Below are 17,567 nucleotides of genomic sequence, written 5' to 3'. Positions count from 1 at the left end.
GCGGTACGTGGGCCTCTCACTGTTGTGGCCTCTCCCGTTGCGGAGCACAGGCTCTGCAGCCATGGCTAACGGGCCTAGCCGCTCCGCGGCATGCGGGATCTTCCCGGACCGGGGCACGAACCCGTGTCCCCTGCATCAGCAGGCGGACTCTCAACCACTGCACCACCAGTGGTACTTAGTCAATCTCTTTCTTACCACTAAATGTTAGCCTACAATTTTCTCAAAAATTTTCTCAAAATTTTCGATAAAAGAAATAGTTAACAGATTATCAGAAATTCAAAAATAATAGTTTCATAGCCCACGTAGATAAAACATTTTAAAATGATAGTGTTAACTAAGTAGTATATAAAACGTTTTATACAATAAAGTCACAACTATTTTATTAAAGGAATAAAAACTGAAAGAAACTAAAAATGATGGTAAGGTAGAAGGAATGTAGGTAATCTTTCTTCTTTATTTTTCAGTTATTTCAAAATGTGTTTATATTATTTTTATAATGACTACAAAATTATACATGAATATGTATATAAATACATATTTTTTAAATAAGAGGTTATATAATTTCAGAAATATTCTTTTTATCCCTACCAATTAAATAAGACTTTCAAATAAAAACAAACCAAGTTTTTCCAAGCTGTCAAGCCTACCTAGAGTGAGGTCTACTGTGCTCTCTCTCCCCTTTCCCATCCTTGTAGGCAGAGACTTTTTCTCCCACCTGATAAAGATGCCCCACCCCCCAATCCACCTTGTCCCCTTCTTCTCAGATTCCTACCGTGTATACTCCCTGCACTATTCAGATTGATTTATAGACATAAGATGTCTCAGATTGCTCCCAAATCATTTTGCTCAATTCAAGCTGTTAACACACTCCCCACCTTTCACAGTTGAACTTGACTTCCCTTGGAAATAAAAGCAAAGGCTCTAACATTTGAGAACAGCTCTTTCACTAGGTTATCCCCAACCAAAGCCCATTTTGTTCTTGCCCAACTGTCACCTGCGTCTAAACACAGACCTTTATGTTTATCCCGATTAAATTTCACTTGCTGATTCTGACCGGACTTGTCGAAATCATCTTGGAAAGTCAACTCTGTCAGACTCGGCCCTTGGCCATTCTCCATGGCCTATTTTGGCATATTCCATAGCATCATACCACTTCCACCCTCCCTGCTGACTGAATCTGGTTTAGCTGGTCCCACGGGGTTGGATGTTCATCCATGTACCAATTCACTAAACAATACCATCAGCCGGTCCATGTTACTCCTTGCGGCTATAAATTCAGTGCAATTCATCAAGTGTTTATTGCATGCTTTCTGTATGCCAGTCCTGTGCTAGGTGCAAGCAAGTTCCAAATAGCAATAGGACAAGCCTCTTAGCCTCAAGGTACATGATCTAGTTCACAGAACACAACCTATTCTATGAAACAAGAGAGAATGCCAACATATTCTGTGAAAGAGGACCCAAACTAGTCCACTCTGTAATTATGCCTAAACAGATGAAAAACAAAGACACTGGGAAACCACAAATGTGACCACACTTTCCATCCTGGCTAACGTTGAGTGACCACTGCTCCTTCTCCACTGACAGCTCAAGCCCTGCCCCATTCCTCCTACCTCCTGAAAAAAAGTTCTGAACATACACAGACACCAAATTGCCTTTCTGACAGCACCCAAGTCAGAACAGACTGACCTCCACTTCTTCGAACCCTCCCAAAAACTCACCTAAAATGAGCCCAAATCCTATTAGCTCCTCCTAAGTCCTTATTACCCAATGGGGTAAGTAGTCTCTTGCTACAGCAAGCTTAATAAATGTAACTCTTGTTTTGTACTATATGCATGCTCCTGGAGGTATCTGGCTGGTAGGCATGAACAATTCCTAACACCTAGTAGGTGTCCAATAAATATTTAATGAGGGAAGGAAGGGAGGGAGGGAAGGAATTGTTAATGATTTAAGAAAAAAGTTAACTTTATGTTTTGAAGGACCTTTGTCACGCTCCTGGTGAATCTTTCTGGTTACCACTGCTTTTTTTGATAAGACATTTACCAGAAGATAGCATCAAATTCATCTTCAGGTGTTCCACAGAATTTAGGTTGTTCTAACCTAATGATTCTCAACCTGGGCGATTTTGCCCTCCCCCATCAAGACATTTGGAAATGTCTAGAGACATTTTTGGTGGTCACAGCTGGGCAGAAGGAGATGCTATAGCATCTTTGGTGGGGCACAGATGCTGCTAAGTGTTCTAATATACACAGAATAGGACCCCACAGCAAAGAATGATCGGGCCCCAAATGTCAAACTACTGAAATGGGAAACCCTATTAATTTCAAGTTCTCCATTCTGGCTTAATATTGGAATCACTTGGGAAACTCTGAAAACATCACCAAATTACCCCACTCACAGACATTCTGCTGTATTTAATCTGGGGTATAGCCTACGCAAGAGAACTTTTAAAAGACTTCCCAAAAGATTCAAGGACGTAGCCTAGGTTGAGATGCTGTCTCTGGAACCTGGGTGAAAATCTGGCTGCACCTGCCCTCTGTGGTCTCCTGGGTCCTTCTGTCTCTGGCTTCTTTGGGGACCTCTGACAGTAGTCGCTGGAGCACGCCTGCCAGTCTTCATCTCCCAGCTTCCTCTCCCTTATGCCCTAGGACCTCAGGTGTCTCTAAATGACAGTGAGGAGACGCTTCCTCCAGCTGTGTGTTCACATTCTATTACCTTCTCTAAGCAGGGGACCGTCCTTTCCTCATCACTCCTGCTCTAAATCTGGCAAGACATGTTGGTGTCTTTGCAAGTCCCTGTGTCTTGCTGCTAAGTGTAGCACGCAGACTGGCTGCATTAGATTCACCAAAGAGCCTCTTAGAAAGGTAGAACCTTGGGTCCTGCTCAGAGCCCCCTGGGGAATTCACACCTTAAAATGTGAGAAGCCTTGTTCTGTTCATTCTGGAGATTTCTATTCTCTTATGATTATTCTTATAATCGTAGCTGTCATGACTATTCTCATTTCCATGTTTTAGTTTCTGCCCTGGTTGTGTGACCATCATCTAAAGGTGTTCTTTTTATGCCTAAGCTCAGCCAGGTGTTCTGGACAGCAAGGGGGTTTCATTAGATACCAACGCTGCTGCCAAAAGAAAGCAAAGAACTGAGGCCACTCCAGGGTGGTGTGGCAGGGAGGCATGGCCATGGGGCAAGTACAACTGAGGAAAACCATCTTACCTTAGCTGAGCCGATGACCTGTCCATCCAGATAGGTGGAAACAGTACAATTCCTTTTCATCTCCTTGGTGACAACCACAGCCAGGTGGTGCCACTGAGCACAGGCCAGCATCTGGCCACACCTGACCCGAAGCTGGCGTCCCGCAGAAGGCTCAGGGTCACCCTCGGGTTCCATGACATCTGGAAGAGAACACAAACACCAGACCACGCCTGCAGTGTCAGAGAGCAGCAACCCAGCAGAAGCGGGCCTTGTGCCCGTGGAGCCAATGCCGAGTCCCCCCGCCACAGAATATTGACAACGGCAGCTGTCATTGCTGGAGCTCTTGCTCTGTGCCAGGCACTGAGGTAGGCACTATCGTGATTTCCATGTTACCATCCTGAGGCACAAAGAGGTTAGGTAACTTGCCTAAGGTTGCAGAGCCAGAGTTCAAGCCCAGGAGCCAGGCTGCAGGGTCTACCCCTCACTAGACTGCTGCCTCCACAGTGATGCACACAGGGTGGCAAATACCTGCGAGGGAAGGAGCCTAGGCAGCTGTGCTGTGTGTAAAGGATGCCAGGCCAAACCCTGGGCCTTCCAGTGTCAATGTCTCACTATGAAACGGGGCGCACAAGGACAGGCGTAGCCATAATACCCTGGCCTTGGCCAGCTCAGGCCAGTTCAGGCCATCGCTGGCAGGTGAGCTTGGAGAGCCAAGCTGAGCTCTTTGAGGCAGAGCCAGGAGCAGCCACCTGTACAACTGAGGGAGGGCCGGTCCCCCTGGCTCTTGGGCCAAGAGCTGCTGACTCAGCCCCACTTCTCCCAAGGGTGGGTGAAAGCTTACCCAGGGGCTGAAGCTCTTTCTCTTCTGTAGACACAACCAAGGAGAGGTCTTCCGGGCAGAGGGTGACGGAGAAGCAGACGAAGGGCTGCTCGGTCCTGGCCAGGTGGCGTACCACGGTCAGGAAGCGCAGCGGGTGGCCCTCCGTGACTGAGCTGTGCCTGCTGATCAGGAACCAGCAGGAAAAGGTCAGGCCCCCTGGCGGAGGGAAGGACCTGGCAGCGCCTGGGGTCAGAACACAAGCACGCCCTTAGGCTTTGTCCTGCTGCGGAAGCCTGTCTAGACTCCCTGTGGCTCTGGCTCAGCTCAGGGGTGGCCCTACTGTGTGCTAGCACTGTGCCCCACCCGACTCACACCTATTTTACAATGACCCCACGCAGGAGGATGCTCTTGTCTCCTTATTCATACTTGCAGCAATAAGGCATATTCCCTCCAGCACTTGAACCTAGATCCTCGAAGCCTCTCTCCAATGCTGGCCCACCTATTATTCCATTCTGCCTTTCCAAGGGGGCGGAGACGTGACACACCCCTGAGATCCGTCATCATGTGGCCCACAGGTCAGCTGGTCTAAAGCCAGGCCATGTGCTACGTGGGGCAGAGGACCCCGGCCTAGCTTGGCTAAGCCTTGCCTGGGGAATATTCCACTCTAGGGAAACCCATGCCCTCCCACCCTGTAACAGGGTTGGTGGAACAGGCAGGGCCCACTGCCTTCACCGAATGGGCAGAATCAGGCTTGGAACCCTGCGTCGATGGGCCGTAAATGTAATAGCTCCTGAGCACCTACCCTCCCATAGAAACTCAGACCCTGGCTCTCCTAACAAGGGGTGCCTGGTTTTCAGCTGAGTGCAGCACTGTACAAAGCATGCCAAGGCCCAGTCGATCCCCACGTGAGCCAAAGACTGGATGGCCATCAGCAAAGAACTCATATTCTTCTCTAGAGAGAGCCGTAAGGTGGGGTGAGGTGTCCATTTCAGCCTCTGTCAATCACTGACAAAATGCATCAAAGCCAGGCTCAGCCACCAACTCACCCACCGAGCCCATCAGTGCTAACAGAGCCCCCGCTCTGTGCAGAGCCATGGGCTGGGTCCTTGGGATGCACAGTGAACAGAACATCCCTGCCCCAAGGCAGGCATGACCAACGGGACAAGCGGGACCAAGAGGAAGACTCACGCCTTCTGGAAATGCCAAGTGGAAATCTGAAATCAAGGCTCCCCAAGGACTTCCTCCCAGGTCGGGGAGGGGACCTCAGCAAGCTAAACCCCCGGGGAAGCACCTACCTGTCCCAATCCCTCCAGAGACCGAGTATTCAGTGCTGGTTCCCATCACCGTAGACAGGGTTGGAATAAACAAACAGCTGGAACAGGAAAGTGTCTCAGATCATTGAACCGCAAGCCAACCTCTGGCGTGAGGTTTCCCCCTCTGTCCTTCTGCAGGGGTCTCACTCCCTCCTAGACCATGAGGCCCCGAGGACAGAAAGCAGCTGATGCTGGCGCCATGACCCTAAGAAAGGAATCTGCTCTGGAGGCTAGAGGGGAGGGCAGTCCACACTGCACGTGAATGCAGACACACCAGGGGAATGAGAGGGTCCTGGCCCAAGACAGCTGGGGACACTGCCTCTAAGAAGCCACTGAGAAGACAGGGTGTCCATGACCCAGATATTTTCCACAGCTGAGGGTGAGAGACGATGGGAACTACACTTTTGTAATCAATATTATAATTCACCCAAGGTACTGGGAAATTAATAGTGTATTTCAAGTATATGAAAGCCTGTCATACCCATAACCTTCCGCAGACATGTCAAATTCCACGAAGGATGGAGCCAGGGCTGCCCTCTGAGGCTGCAGGTTGCGTGGGGAGGTCATGGAGATGAGGCTCAGTGCTGTCTGAAGGGCGGTGGTTGAGCCCTGGGATGGCCCTGAGGGCCTGCGGGCCTGTGTGACTGCGGAGCGAGGGCTGGTGTCCAGGGGATCCTCAGCAGGCACCGGTGTCACTGCCTGTGACCCTAGGGCAGCAGGCAGGAGAAGAGCTGTGTCTTTGCTCAAACCATTCCTGCCCCTCTTCTGACAACAGCCCCCACATTTCTGCCACAGCCCCGAAGGAGGGCTCTGCAGAGTACCATGCCGTTCCCAACCCTGAGGGTGTCCTCCTGGGCCCTCCACTGGCCCTCCCACCTGGGCTCTCTGCTGATTTTGATAACACGGAACTATTGTGACAACCTGCTCCACCTAGAAACTTCTTCTCACTTTAATTCTGTCGTGGCCCCCACCCCTTTCCAATACAGGTTTTCTGTTGCTGTCACTGGCTTGCCCCGTTGGCCGTCGCTCACCGCGGCTTTGTCTTGGTTCTCTGGCCTCCACACTCTCTTTCACACCAGGCTGTCTCCTCGAAAGCTCTGTCTCCCACCTCTGGCTGCCGGCTCAAGCCTGACTCTCCATCCTTGCTTTTCAATTGGGCCTCCTTGCCTCAATGTCCTATGCAATCTTATATGCAGAATGCCCATGTCCTTCTTTTCTCCAAGCTGGTTCCCTGGACCAGCATCTTTCCAGGTACCAGGCCAATCCTTTGTTCTCCTGACCTCCTAACTGCCCCCTGAGCTGTGAGCTGTGCAGAAAGCTGACACTGTTCCTCTGCCCAGGGGCAGCGCTGGGTACTCTTGCACGCGCTGTGACATGAAGGTTTCTGTGCTCCAGGACCAAAGGGGTCAAGTACACACTCATCATCACCATCTCGTATGGGGGTAGGGGTCTCCCTCCTTCCATATCTGGTCTTTATCTGGGGACCACCGATCTGATCCTTCTGCTTTTTCCTCATTTGCTCCATTGAGCAGCAGGCAAAATCATTTTTAAATCTGTCTGCTTCCCATATGTTGTAAAGGATCCCTTACGAGAAATGCACATTCTCTTTTAAATCCCATTATCCTGCCCCTACTCCTCCCTCTGTCCTCACCTGGGCATCCAGAGTCCGCTCCACGTACGTGAGATGAACGGAGGATTTCCGCTGCAGCCGATGGCGGTGGAGCAATTCCAAAACCTAGAAACTGTCTGAATATCATAACAAACAAGAGAACCAAATGAAGACATTTTGCAGGCAGAAATTTTCTCCAGCTTCATCTGAGCACTGTCCTAGGTCCCAGAGCTCGCTGGCTCCCCCTCCAGGCCTTCCTCTCTCTGCCTGGAAACCCTTTTCTCAGGCCATACAGAAACAGGGCATCCCTGACCTGGCACTCAGACCAGAGAGCTGGTGAATTTAAGTGCTTTTGACTTAACCAGTGAGGACCTTAAGAGGAAAAGGGTTTTGTTGGAAAATAACTTTGTCATACTTTGTTTTTAAGTTTCTAATGGAATTGACTAATCAGCTGAACTAAGCACGGTGGCCTTGTCTGACAGCCCCACAGCTAGAGGTGGAAAGAGGCTGGCCTGGCCCCTGGGTCCCATGCCTGCTGGCTGGAGGGGTTGCCTTTCGTCCCTCTGCACTTGGTCCTGTGTGTCAGCAGGGGTCCAGCTGGCCTGTGGCCCTGGGCACCACCGTCCCTACACCTACATTGTCTAGGGCAGGGTGGCCTGGCCACAAGTACTTGAGAGACCCCTGACCTCCCTCCTAGAGCCTTTCTTTCCTCTGCTTTTCTGTCTTCTGTGTCTGCTCCTCCTTGTGCATCTTCTCTCCCTGCTGTGGCTCTCCAGGAGACATGTGGCTTCACGGAGGGGCTGCAGTGCAAAGGCCCCACAGGACACAGTGGTGCTGCCTCTGTCCCCGTCCTTGTAGGGAGCCCAGTCGCGGCCCGTCACACCAGCAAAGCTCCCTGTGGTCTAGCCTCGTGGCAGTCAGGCCCCTACAGCCTCCACCCCTCTCAGCAGGGTATCTTCACCTGGTCTGGTGAACTGCACAGGCCACAGGCCTCAGCCACTGCCACTCCCTTGAAGTCCCCCTCTTTATACCCAATCTCCCGACTTTGGTCCTCCCAGGTCCTCAGAGCTCCCACTCTGAACTGAGCATCCCATCCAGCACTGTCCTGTATTGTCTGCAGGACCCTTTGCTTATTATCCCTCTCCCCGAGAACATCAGCTCCATGGGAGGGGCTACGTCCGCTCTGCGGGCCTCACACTGTTGCAGACCCAAGGCTCCTCCCTGGACTTGCAGTGTCCACTGCTGGGGAGGGGGAGGGGGCACTCTTACTGCCCCCTGTGCACTCGCGTGGCCGCCAGGGGCTTGGCAGCATTTAACGTGCCGCACACGGTACCTTAACACGTCTGGTTCAATGGCTTGGGAAGCAAGCTTTTCAAAAATCCTGATGAGCCCCGAGTGCAAGGGGCTGCTGCTGGTGGTCAGAGCCTGGTGGCAGTAGGTCATAAGGGTCCTGAGCATGCCCGCCTCACACATGACCTGACGGTTCTTCTCCGACTTCACCAGGGACTGGATGTGACTGGCCACGGAGCACTGGATCTCCTCGGAAAGCTAAGAGTAACCAAAGCAAGCAGTGAGCCCCGGAGGTCGGCATGTTTCGTGGGCCACTTTGGTAAGCTCCCCACTAGGCCTCGAGTTGGTGGTGGGGCGAGGAGACTAGCCCTCACAGCCTGTTCTTACTGCACCCCGTCTGTCCTGGGCCTCTCAGATGTGGCCTCCTCACAGGAGCTGCCAAACAGGTAGACAGCTTCAAACAGACTGCAAACTGGCAAGCGAGAGGCTGCGTCAGCCTGAGACGTGTGGTGCTTGACCCGCACCATGTTTAAACCGTTTCTGAACTGCTAACATTTTTAAAAGCCTGGAGAGTCCACGTAAAAGTCCAGACTTGTGGTCTCTCTCAAAAGGTGGAAAGATCTGGTCATGCTGCTTTGCCATCCTGTGTCTGTCAAGAAGCAGTGGGAGCTGGGCAGCGGCTATGCCCTCTAGCGGGTCCCACAACTCACCCCCTACCCACTGGCATCGCTCACTCAACAGTTCTGTGTTTGAGTTTGCGCCCCCAGTCTAGAAGGTGGAATCCTCCTGGGAGTGCCAGCCTGCAGTAGGTGCCCCACCCAGCTGCAGCCCACTCCACCTTCACGTGCCAAACCACACCAGCCCATACAAGCCCCTGAAGTCACGGCTCCAGCGGGGAAGACCTCCCTGCACCCCTCATCCTTTGTCCATCTCTCTCTGCTAAGCACTTTCAGACACACAGACAGCTGGCCTCTTATCTTCCTCCTACTAGATTTCAACTCACTTCACTATCTTTATGTCCTTGAGGCCCATAGGATAAAGTGCATAGAATCAGCTCAGTCAGTATTGAGCCAAATACAATACATTGTTTTCACAATCTTCCTTTCTTCATAAAAGGGTAAACCCCTGGAATTCCCAGCCTCCACGGATATATAAATTGGGGGGTGGAATTTTCTTCATAAAAACTCTTAAGACTGCCCACATTTTCTTTTACTTTGTATAAGACTCTCTGAAATGACCAGGATACCAGTTAGATCTTAATGGAGTTTTCCGGCAGTGGACGTCCTTCTCCAGGTTAGTGTACCCATCACAGCTGCCCCTCCTGTGGAGGTCAAGCTCCCCTAAGTTGTAGCTGCCCTGCTATGTAACCCCCATATGTATGTTCATGCATGCATACATGTGTGTACACGTACACATACATGCACGTACACACATACATAAAAGTGTGCGCACATAAATACAGACACATATACATCGCCCCCAGACTACAGCCAATGAAGCCATGCCCTTCAGCCTCTGTGGTGCAATTCATGCTGAGAGCCCCACCCTGTAGGCTCAGGCTGAAGCTAGACTTCAGCTGATAGCATGTCCTCACTCAGCTCCTTCCCCTGCACCACTCTGCTTCCCTCACCTCCCTTCTTCTGAGTCCCTCCCTCCACAAATCCCATGCACCTGTAGCCCTGTCTCGGGCTCCACTTTGGGGAACCCAAGCGGAGACCCTAGCCTGCTTTTCATATTACACACATTTGCCCTAGTCTCTGGTTTCAAGAAAAGGTATCTATGGTGATGTAGATTATGTCTAGCTTAGTCTACCAACATAAAGCCAGGAGTCACCATAAAGGCACTTACTCTGGGACTCTGGACCCAACACTCAGAATCACCTCGCTCTACCATCACCTACCTCCCTGTGCATGTAGTTATTCGAGGCCACCCTGCCCAGAGATGGTCAAGAATATGTCTGTATCACTAAGGGATAGAAATTTGTAAGATGATGTTCTTCTTCAGGCTGTGAACACAGTTTTGTAGCACATGTGTTTCAAGGACTACAATGTGTGGTGAAACATATTTACAGTGTTTGTCATCAGTTTCTAGATTTTTTTAAAAAGGAAGGGGTGGGACTTCCCTGGTGGTGCAGTGGTTAAGAATCCGCCTGCCAAGGCAGGGTACACAGGTTCGATCCCTGGTGTGGGAAGATCCCACATGCCGCGGAGCAATGAAGCCCGTGTGCCACAACTGCTGAGCCTGCGCTCTAGAGCCCATGAGCCACAACCACAACTCCTGAAGCCCGCATGCCTAGAGCCTGTGCTCTGCAACAAGAGAAGTCACGGCAATGAGAAGCCCGTGCACAGCAACGAAGAGTAGCCCCCGCTCGCCACAACTAGAGAAAGCCCGCATGGAGCAACAAAGACCCAACGCAGCCAAAAATAAATAAATAATTTTTTTAAAAAAAAGGAAGGGGTCACACAGCTCACCCTCCCATCCTCCCACGCCTTCCAAAAGCATGACGCCTATAGCTCCTGCCTCAAACTGATGGCATTCAGTGAAATTCCCATCATTACAATATCTTCAGTAATATTTACGACTTAAAATTTTAGACTATTCAATTTTAGTTTAAAATATAAACTACATTAGAATGGTTTCAGGGGGGCTGCTCCCAGGTAGGATTTTGTCACTCTGTCAACATCACTGATGTCAAGGAGAGATCTCATCACTCAAAGAACATGGTCCCTGCAATGGACTGTTTGTGTTCCCCCCCACCAAATTCATACGTTGAAACCTAACCCCCAGTGTGGTGGTATCTGGAGGTGGGGCCTTTGAGAGATGCTTAGGTCTTGAGGGCAGAGCCATCATGAATGGGATTAGTGGCCTTAGGAAAGAGACCCCAGACAGTTCCCTCCTCCCTTGCACCACGTGAGGACACAGCGAGAAGAGTGCCATGAGTGTGGAAGTGGGTCCTCACCAAACACCGAATCTGCCAGCACCATGATCTTGGACTTCCAGCCTCCAGAACTGTGAGAAATAAATTTCTGTTATTTGTAAGCCACCTGGTCTATGGTATTTTGTTATAGTGGCCCGAATGGATGAAGACAATCCCCTTCCCTGTCACTGTGGTATCTGCACAGCCAGCCTGAGATGCTAGAGGGACATGTATAACCCAACAGGGACCAGAAACAGAAGAAAGAAATGTCAGATCTAATTTGCACTAAACAGTTCCATGTCTTTTACTTTAAGACGCTCTTCCATGTAGAAACCTCCCCAACCTCCTGACTCCCTTCCCCAAATCTTTCTTCCAATGCTCTAAGTGTCCCTTCCTACATCCAAGGAGCCCGCACCTCTGCCTTCCTTCTTCACTCTTCTCAAAACAGAAAAGCTGCTTCTACCCTCTTGCCCAGAACTCTCCCTCTCCCAGAACTTGGAATATTTGGTAACTGCAGTCTTTTAATTTGGGGTGAAAGTTGGGGAGACAGTCTGCATGTAATAAGATGCAAAAATAACAACACAATGTATTATTAATAAGAATTAAAAAGAAATGTCTACAACCTCCAATTTTTATTACCAGCACTTCACTTATTGCTTTGGGGACTTTTGGCTTTCCTTTTTGTTGTTGTTTTTGCTTTTTTTTTTTCCTCACCAGAGCAGGAATACTTAAAATCTAAATATGCAAAAAAGAAAGAAAAAAAGAAAAAATTTTCAAAAAGGAGACATAGAAATGCTGATCTTATCTAATGATGCTACAAGTTTACTCCAAAATTGCTCAATACCCCATAATGGAGGAGGGAAAATTGATCGTCCTCATTATCGCTGCAGCTTTGTCAATACCAATATTGCCTTGTTTTGAATAAAATGTGCTGTTTTTTTCAATGTTGGTTCCAGTAAAATGGGGTTTTAGTGAAAATATGAGCAGTAGCAGGAAACCAGTCTGGTTTCTCCCCCTACAAATGGATTGATTTTCCTAACGCACATTACTTCCAATGCAGGAAGGGGATAGTGGTTCAATTAGGACTCAGTGGTAAGCGCTCAGGGTCATCAGCAGGCTGGACCCACAAGGCAAATTATCACAGAGAGATGTGCGGGGCCGCCTGTAGGAGTTTTCTGCCTTCTCCACTTAGCAGCTGAGTCCTCAAGTCTGTCCTTGTCCAGCTGTGGATGTTTAATCTTCTTTATCTCTCTCCCACCCCCCACCTTCTCTCCTGGTCCAGGTTAATATGGTGGTCCCAGAGCCCAGTGAGGGCTGGGTCCTGGTGGGGTGGGTCCCTCCAAGGAGGCGTGGGCTATGAGTACATCAGTCCAGAGTGTGTCTTCTAGACATTAATCATGTAGTCCGAACTAAAAACCATCAGATGACCAGCATCTGCTTCCCCCAGACACTTAGAAAGAACTAGGGACTGTCACTGAGCTACTCAAATTTGGACTAGTCACTTATTCCAATTTGGTTGAAATGTTCTTTATTTGATGATTTTGGAAGACAGATGATACATTTTAAGTGACCTCTGCTCTTCTGGGATGTCACAGGTAAATATGTGTTTTATTTGTAAAGATGTGTTTTATCTGACAAGGTAAAGATGTGTTTTATTTGACAAGTCGTTGTGGTTTTTATCTTTGCTTACTTAGAATTAGCTCTTTCTTTATATGGGCATAAACTTTCCATTGTGCACAGCCCCCACCGGCCTAATACACTCGTTTGCAGTGCCCACATGGCCTTATAGGCATGGGAGTCTGTGATCTTGGTTTAGGTGTAAGAGGGTCCAAATCCCATTGAATCAGTAGAATCCATGTCTAAAGGCATGGCTTCTTGGATGTACTTGTATAGATTTGCAATGAAGACCAAGATGCATGTGGGTGCCTGCTTTAAATCTTCTGCTTCTTTTACAATTTACAAATTACATACATATTTTGGCCAATACTTCCTGGTTACAGAAGCCTAGGATCTTATATTAATAAAATATTTGTCTCTTTCCAGCTTTACTTCCCAACCTCCCCTTTGGTCCACCGTGTACTCTACCCCAGTAACATCCTCACCCTTTGCTGAATACGCCATAACCTTTTTGACTGATGCTCAAAGTTGAGAATGTCCTTTCTAATCCCATCCCTTTGCTGAGGTCCTACTTATTAAAGAGACAATTCACACGTTCTCTCATCTAAGAAAACTTTTCTGATCTTCCTAACTAGCACTGTGTCCACACCTGAATCATTATAAACACCACACTATGACAAGCTATCTATCTATTTACCAAGAACTGTGAACTGCTGCCAGAGACAATGGCTCCTCATCCTTGTGTCCCCAGCACATATCCCTGTGCCTCAAACACAAGAGCTGCCCAGTAAGTGCAAGCACAAGGGCACAAGGTGTTCTAGGAAATAGGAGGTGCGCTGGACCAGAGAAGGTGGTCAGAAAAGGTGATGTGCCAAGTGAGTGTTGAAGAATAGTGAAAACAGTGCCAGGTCAGCAGGGGAAATGATCTTTCCTGAGCCTGTGGTCAGCCCTGAGATGGAGCATGAGGACATCACTAGGGAAATCAGCTTGTAAACATCCATCCAGGAGGATGCCTGCACAGCCTGGAACCTGAAACATCTGCGAAGAGTTTCCATCACCTTGGACACACACCCCCTCACTCCACGACAGCTAGGTCAGGTGAGCAGTGGGCTCCGTGAGACCCAACATCAGCTTCCAGCCAGAACCCTTCCCCGCTGTGGCTTGGGCATCCTCGGTTAGCTCAGAGAAGGAGGGATTAACTTACCCTGAGTATCTCTATTGCTTTGGCCAAAGTAAATTGCTGACACAACTCTTTTAAGATATACTTTTTAAACAGATGTGTTGTTGTTGCTGTTGTTAGCAGGTCTCCACACACGACTGTCTGGAGAAGATTCCTCAGACAAGACTAGAGAGTCCACAGTCTCTTGTAGAGATAAGAGATCCATTTCCAAGCATTCTGTGACTCCAGCCCCGGTGTGTTGCTTTGAGCTTCCAAATAGACATTTACCCTTCCTTCATCTTCTGGGCACAGGGCACACAAATATCTACCCAGAAGTAGGTACTCATGTTGATTTGACACTAACTAACGGGAAACTTGGGCTAGCTACTTTCTCTGGGCCTCAGTTTCCTTAGCTTTAAAATGAGAATAATGAAAATACCTACCTCAATGGTATGTTTTTGGTGGGAGTCAACAGAAACAGCATTTGCGAAAGTACTTTTCCTTAAAGGATGCAAGTGTTTTCAGAATATTAATCCCTTTTAGTTGCAGTCTTCTTTTCTTACCTTGTATCAGTAAGGTTCCTGATTAATTATCATTTGTATTTATCAATTAATTTATCAATTGTATAATGCCAGCTGGAAATATACCTAAAATGTATTACCTTCCATTTTGTATTTCTAAAATTTTATATACTGTGACTCGGAGTCCTAGGAACATCGAGTACCAAAGCCAGAAGAGAAAGGTAGGGGGTATGAGAGCACATACTGCATGCCAGGTAGTCCTAAGGACACTCGAACTATACTTCCCACTACTCTTCTCAATGGGAAAATATTATTATGAGAATACTGAGACTGAAGAGGTTACATCAATTTCCTAAGGTGACATAGCCAGTGAGTGGTAGAACTGGCACCCCAACCCAGGTCTTACTTCAAAGCCCATGTTTTTAAGACTGAGTCATGCACTCATTATAAGGAAGGGAACTCAGTATCTCATAAGGGGCATAAACTGATGGCCTACAGAAGTGTTTTATTTGGTGGGGGTAGTTTGGCTTTGCTTTTGTCTTGTTTCCCCCTAGCTAGATTGTGAGTACCTCTAGGCAGGGCAAGTACACTTCCCTACGACCACAGGTCTCACCATTCCTTACTGTTTACACCTACACATTTACTTTACGACTCTGGCCCCAGGACACTGTGTCTGCAACCCCTGCGATCTAGGCCAAATCTGAGTAGCTGAAATTGAGGTGCAGGGAAAGGAAGTGGCCCATGTTAAGTCATAGAAATAACGATGGTAAAGGACTGGAGGAGAGGTCGCCAGATAATTGGACCAGAGCTCACCCTATCAACTTTAACTTCCACTCCATCATTCTATGTCCACTGTAGCTTCCTTTTGATGCTCTTCATCTCCATGCAAGATTATGTCCATTTGTTCTATTTAAGAGGCTGCCCTAAGAAGTCACTTGGATTTTGACCAGGATCTGAGACTTTTCCTCCCAGGGACAATAGAAATATTTGGGGAAGAATGGGGTCAGAATGAAAGAGCAGAAGAAACATAGAAATTCAACACATTTGAAATCTCTAATGTGTTGTAATTTAATAAAACAAGACTCCTACTTTGCCAATTTCCTTGTGGACAGAAAGGGCTCTTTTCAAATAGCTTGCCCTTGCACAATGCCATCCAAGGCTATTAATGCTGTCGATACTTGAGCTATTTGAAACCCACATGATTAGTTCAATGTGTTTGAAATACAGGCTAATTCCAGAAAATGGCACCCTTTCCAAATTGAGGTGCAAATCAGTTGACAGATGCAGCCCGAGCCTGATCTTCTTTCTGTCCCATCGTACTGTGTGGGAGGCTTCCATTGTAGCAGAATCTGGAACACATCCAGCAGTGAGGGGAGGTGCACACTGACTATAGACAACAGTCTCTCTAATGCCCAGGTCTGATCATGTCCTTGCTTTCCAACTGCCTCCCACCCACGGCTACCACCTCCCTACAGGGAAGGCAACTTGGTGCAGTGGCAGGAGGTCCTGGAGCCTCCCATCAGGCACATCCACCACCTAGCTATGATGTTAACTCTGGCACTTAAGTGCTACAAGTTTCAGGTCCTCATCTGTGAAGTGGGAATACTGATGTCTACCTTGCAGGGTTATTATGAAGATCAAATGATAAAATGCTTGTAAAGTTTCGGCAACTAATAGCAGTAGCTACACCCGTCAGCAAGTGTTTCCCATGGTGCCTCGTATGTTCTGCTTGCCATGTTAAGTGCTCCTGCATTGCTTCAGCTGATCCGCACAATAATGCCATGAGGAAGATGATATTATTCTCCCCATACTGCAGCAAAGAAAATTAAGGGTCGTGGAGGTTAGATAATTTCCCATGGTTCTGTGACTGTTAAGTGGCAGAGAGATTTGACCAAAATCTGTCATCTTCAGAGCCTCATATAGTGGGTGCTCATTAACCACAGCAGTGATGATGATGATAACGACAAAGGATGGTAATCCAATAAAATGCAACTGCCTGTGTATGGTACTCAAGGCCCCTCATGATTTGGCTTCAACCTACTTCTCCTGCCCCATTTACTGCCTTTCTACCCGCATGGTCTATCCTCGCCCAGCTGAACTATCTGAAGTCCCCGCATGGGCATCTTCATGTGTACCTCTCTCTGTTGTCTTGTCCCACCCTCCTCTACCTGATCTGGCATAGACAGGTCTCTTCTTTAAAGTCTGGCTCCAGTGTCCCCATCTCTGTGTGGCTTTCTCTCCCCTCTGCCCCAAGGCCCTGTGGGCAAACCTTTGTTACAGTTAGAATATCTAAGTATCTTCTCCACTCGTCTGAGTACCCACCCTCAAACTCAGACTGTGTGTTACTGTGGCATTGGTCTCTGAATCCCCAGTGGCACCTAGGAGGTGCTGCATAATTATTCATATCCATCACATTGGTGGCCCCGACACAGGCTGAGTCCCACCTCTGTGAAACTGGGTCTGACTTCCCACCCTCTGAGTTCCCATTGTCATGCACAGAGCAAATAACCCTCTGCTAAGACATGAACGGAAGTGCAGTGGTGCTGGGACAAGAGAGCTCTCCACTACTGGTCAGAGTTCTAGCCCAGAGCCACGTCCCTACAGCAAGCCCCTCATGGCTGCTGAGCATGCCAGAAAGAAAGAGAAAAGGCCTTTCTTCTCAGCTACTTCTTCCAGCGGCCAACTCAGCTCCAAGAGAACTGAGCTGGACTCCACTTTTGCCTTGTGCTTAGCACAGCAACATTCACAATATAATTCCTAGAGTCCAATGTTAATACTGGCGATGATACAAGAGGAAAAAAACTCAGCTGGATTATTTGTTTCCAAGAGCAGCTCGCACTGCTAGCATTTTGCAGAGGGAAAAAGCCCCTCTTGGTCATGAACAGAACAAATTTAATGTGGCCACAATTAGAAATAAACCAGACGACCCATGTAAGTAGTTAAGTTGTTGCTTCTAAAATGATATCTGTACCTTGGAAAGCTATCAATTTCTCATCCATAAGGCAGGAAGAGCATCTGAGGGATGTAAAGTGGGTAAGAGTATAGGGATGCTGGGAATCACCAGGCCCACCTAAAGGGAGATGAGTGGGAACTCACAGTCCATCTTTTTTTTTTTTTTTTTTTTTTTTTTTG

At 48.3% G+C, this 17,567-nt stretch overlaps 1 protein-coding gene across 6 annotated transcripts in view; it reads right to left on the bottom strand.

The window, feature by feature from the left end:
- Positions 1–17,567, bottom strand: part of WDFY4 (WDFY family member 4) — a 280,103-nt gene that overhangs the window by 183,913 nt on the left and 78,623 nt on the right. For all 6 annotated transcript variants that reach the window (XM_027098510.1, XM_027098511.1, XM_027098514.1 and 3 more), the window contains 6 exons: positions 8,265–8,479; positions 6,974–7,068; positions 5,804–6,029; positions 5,305–5,381; positions 4,031–4,252; positions 3,211–3,389 (listed from right to left, as the gene is read on the bottom strand). In XM_027098510.1, coding sequence (XP_026954311.1) covers positions 3,211–3,389; positions 4,031–4,252; positions 5,305–5,381; positions 5,804–6,029; positions 6,974–7,068; positions 8,265–8,479 — 1,014 coding nt within the window. The remainder of the gene's footprint in view (positions 1–3,210; positions 3,390–4,030; positions 4,253–5,304; positions 5,382–5,803; positions 6,030–6,973; positions 7,069–8,264; positions 8,480–17,567) is intronic.

This window comes from Aethalodelphis obliquidens, unplaced genomic scaffold (assembly GCF_003676395.1).
Source record: "Aethalodelphis obliquidens isolate GAN/ISIS:26980383/991018 unplaced genomic scaffold, ASM367639v1 scaffold124, whole genome shotgun sequence".
Lineage (NCBI taxonomy): Eukaryota > Metazoa > Chordata > Mammalia > Artiodactyla > Delphinidae > Aethalodelphis > Aethalodelphis obliquidens.
Note: the sequence above shows the minus strand (reverse complement) of the source record. Positions and strands in the feature narration are given on the sequence as shown.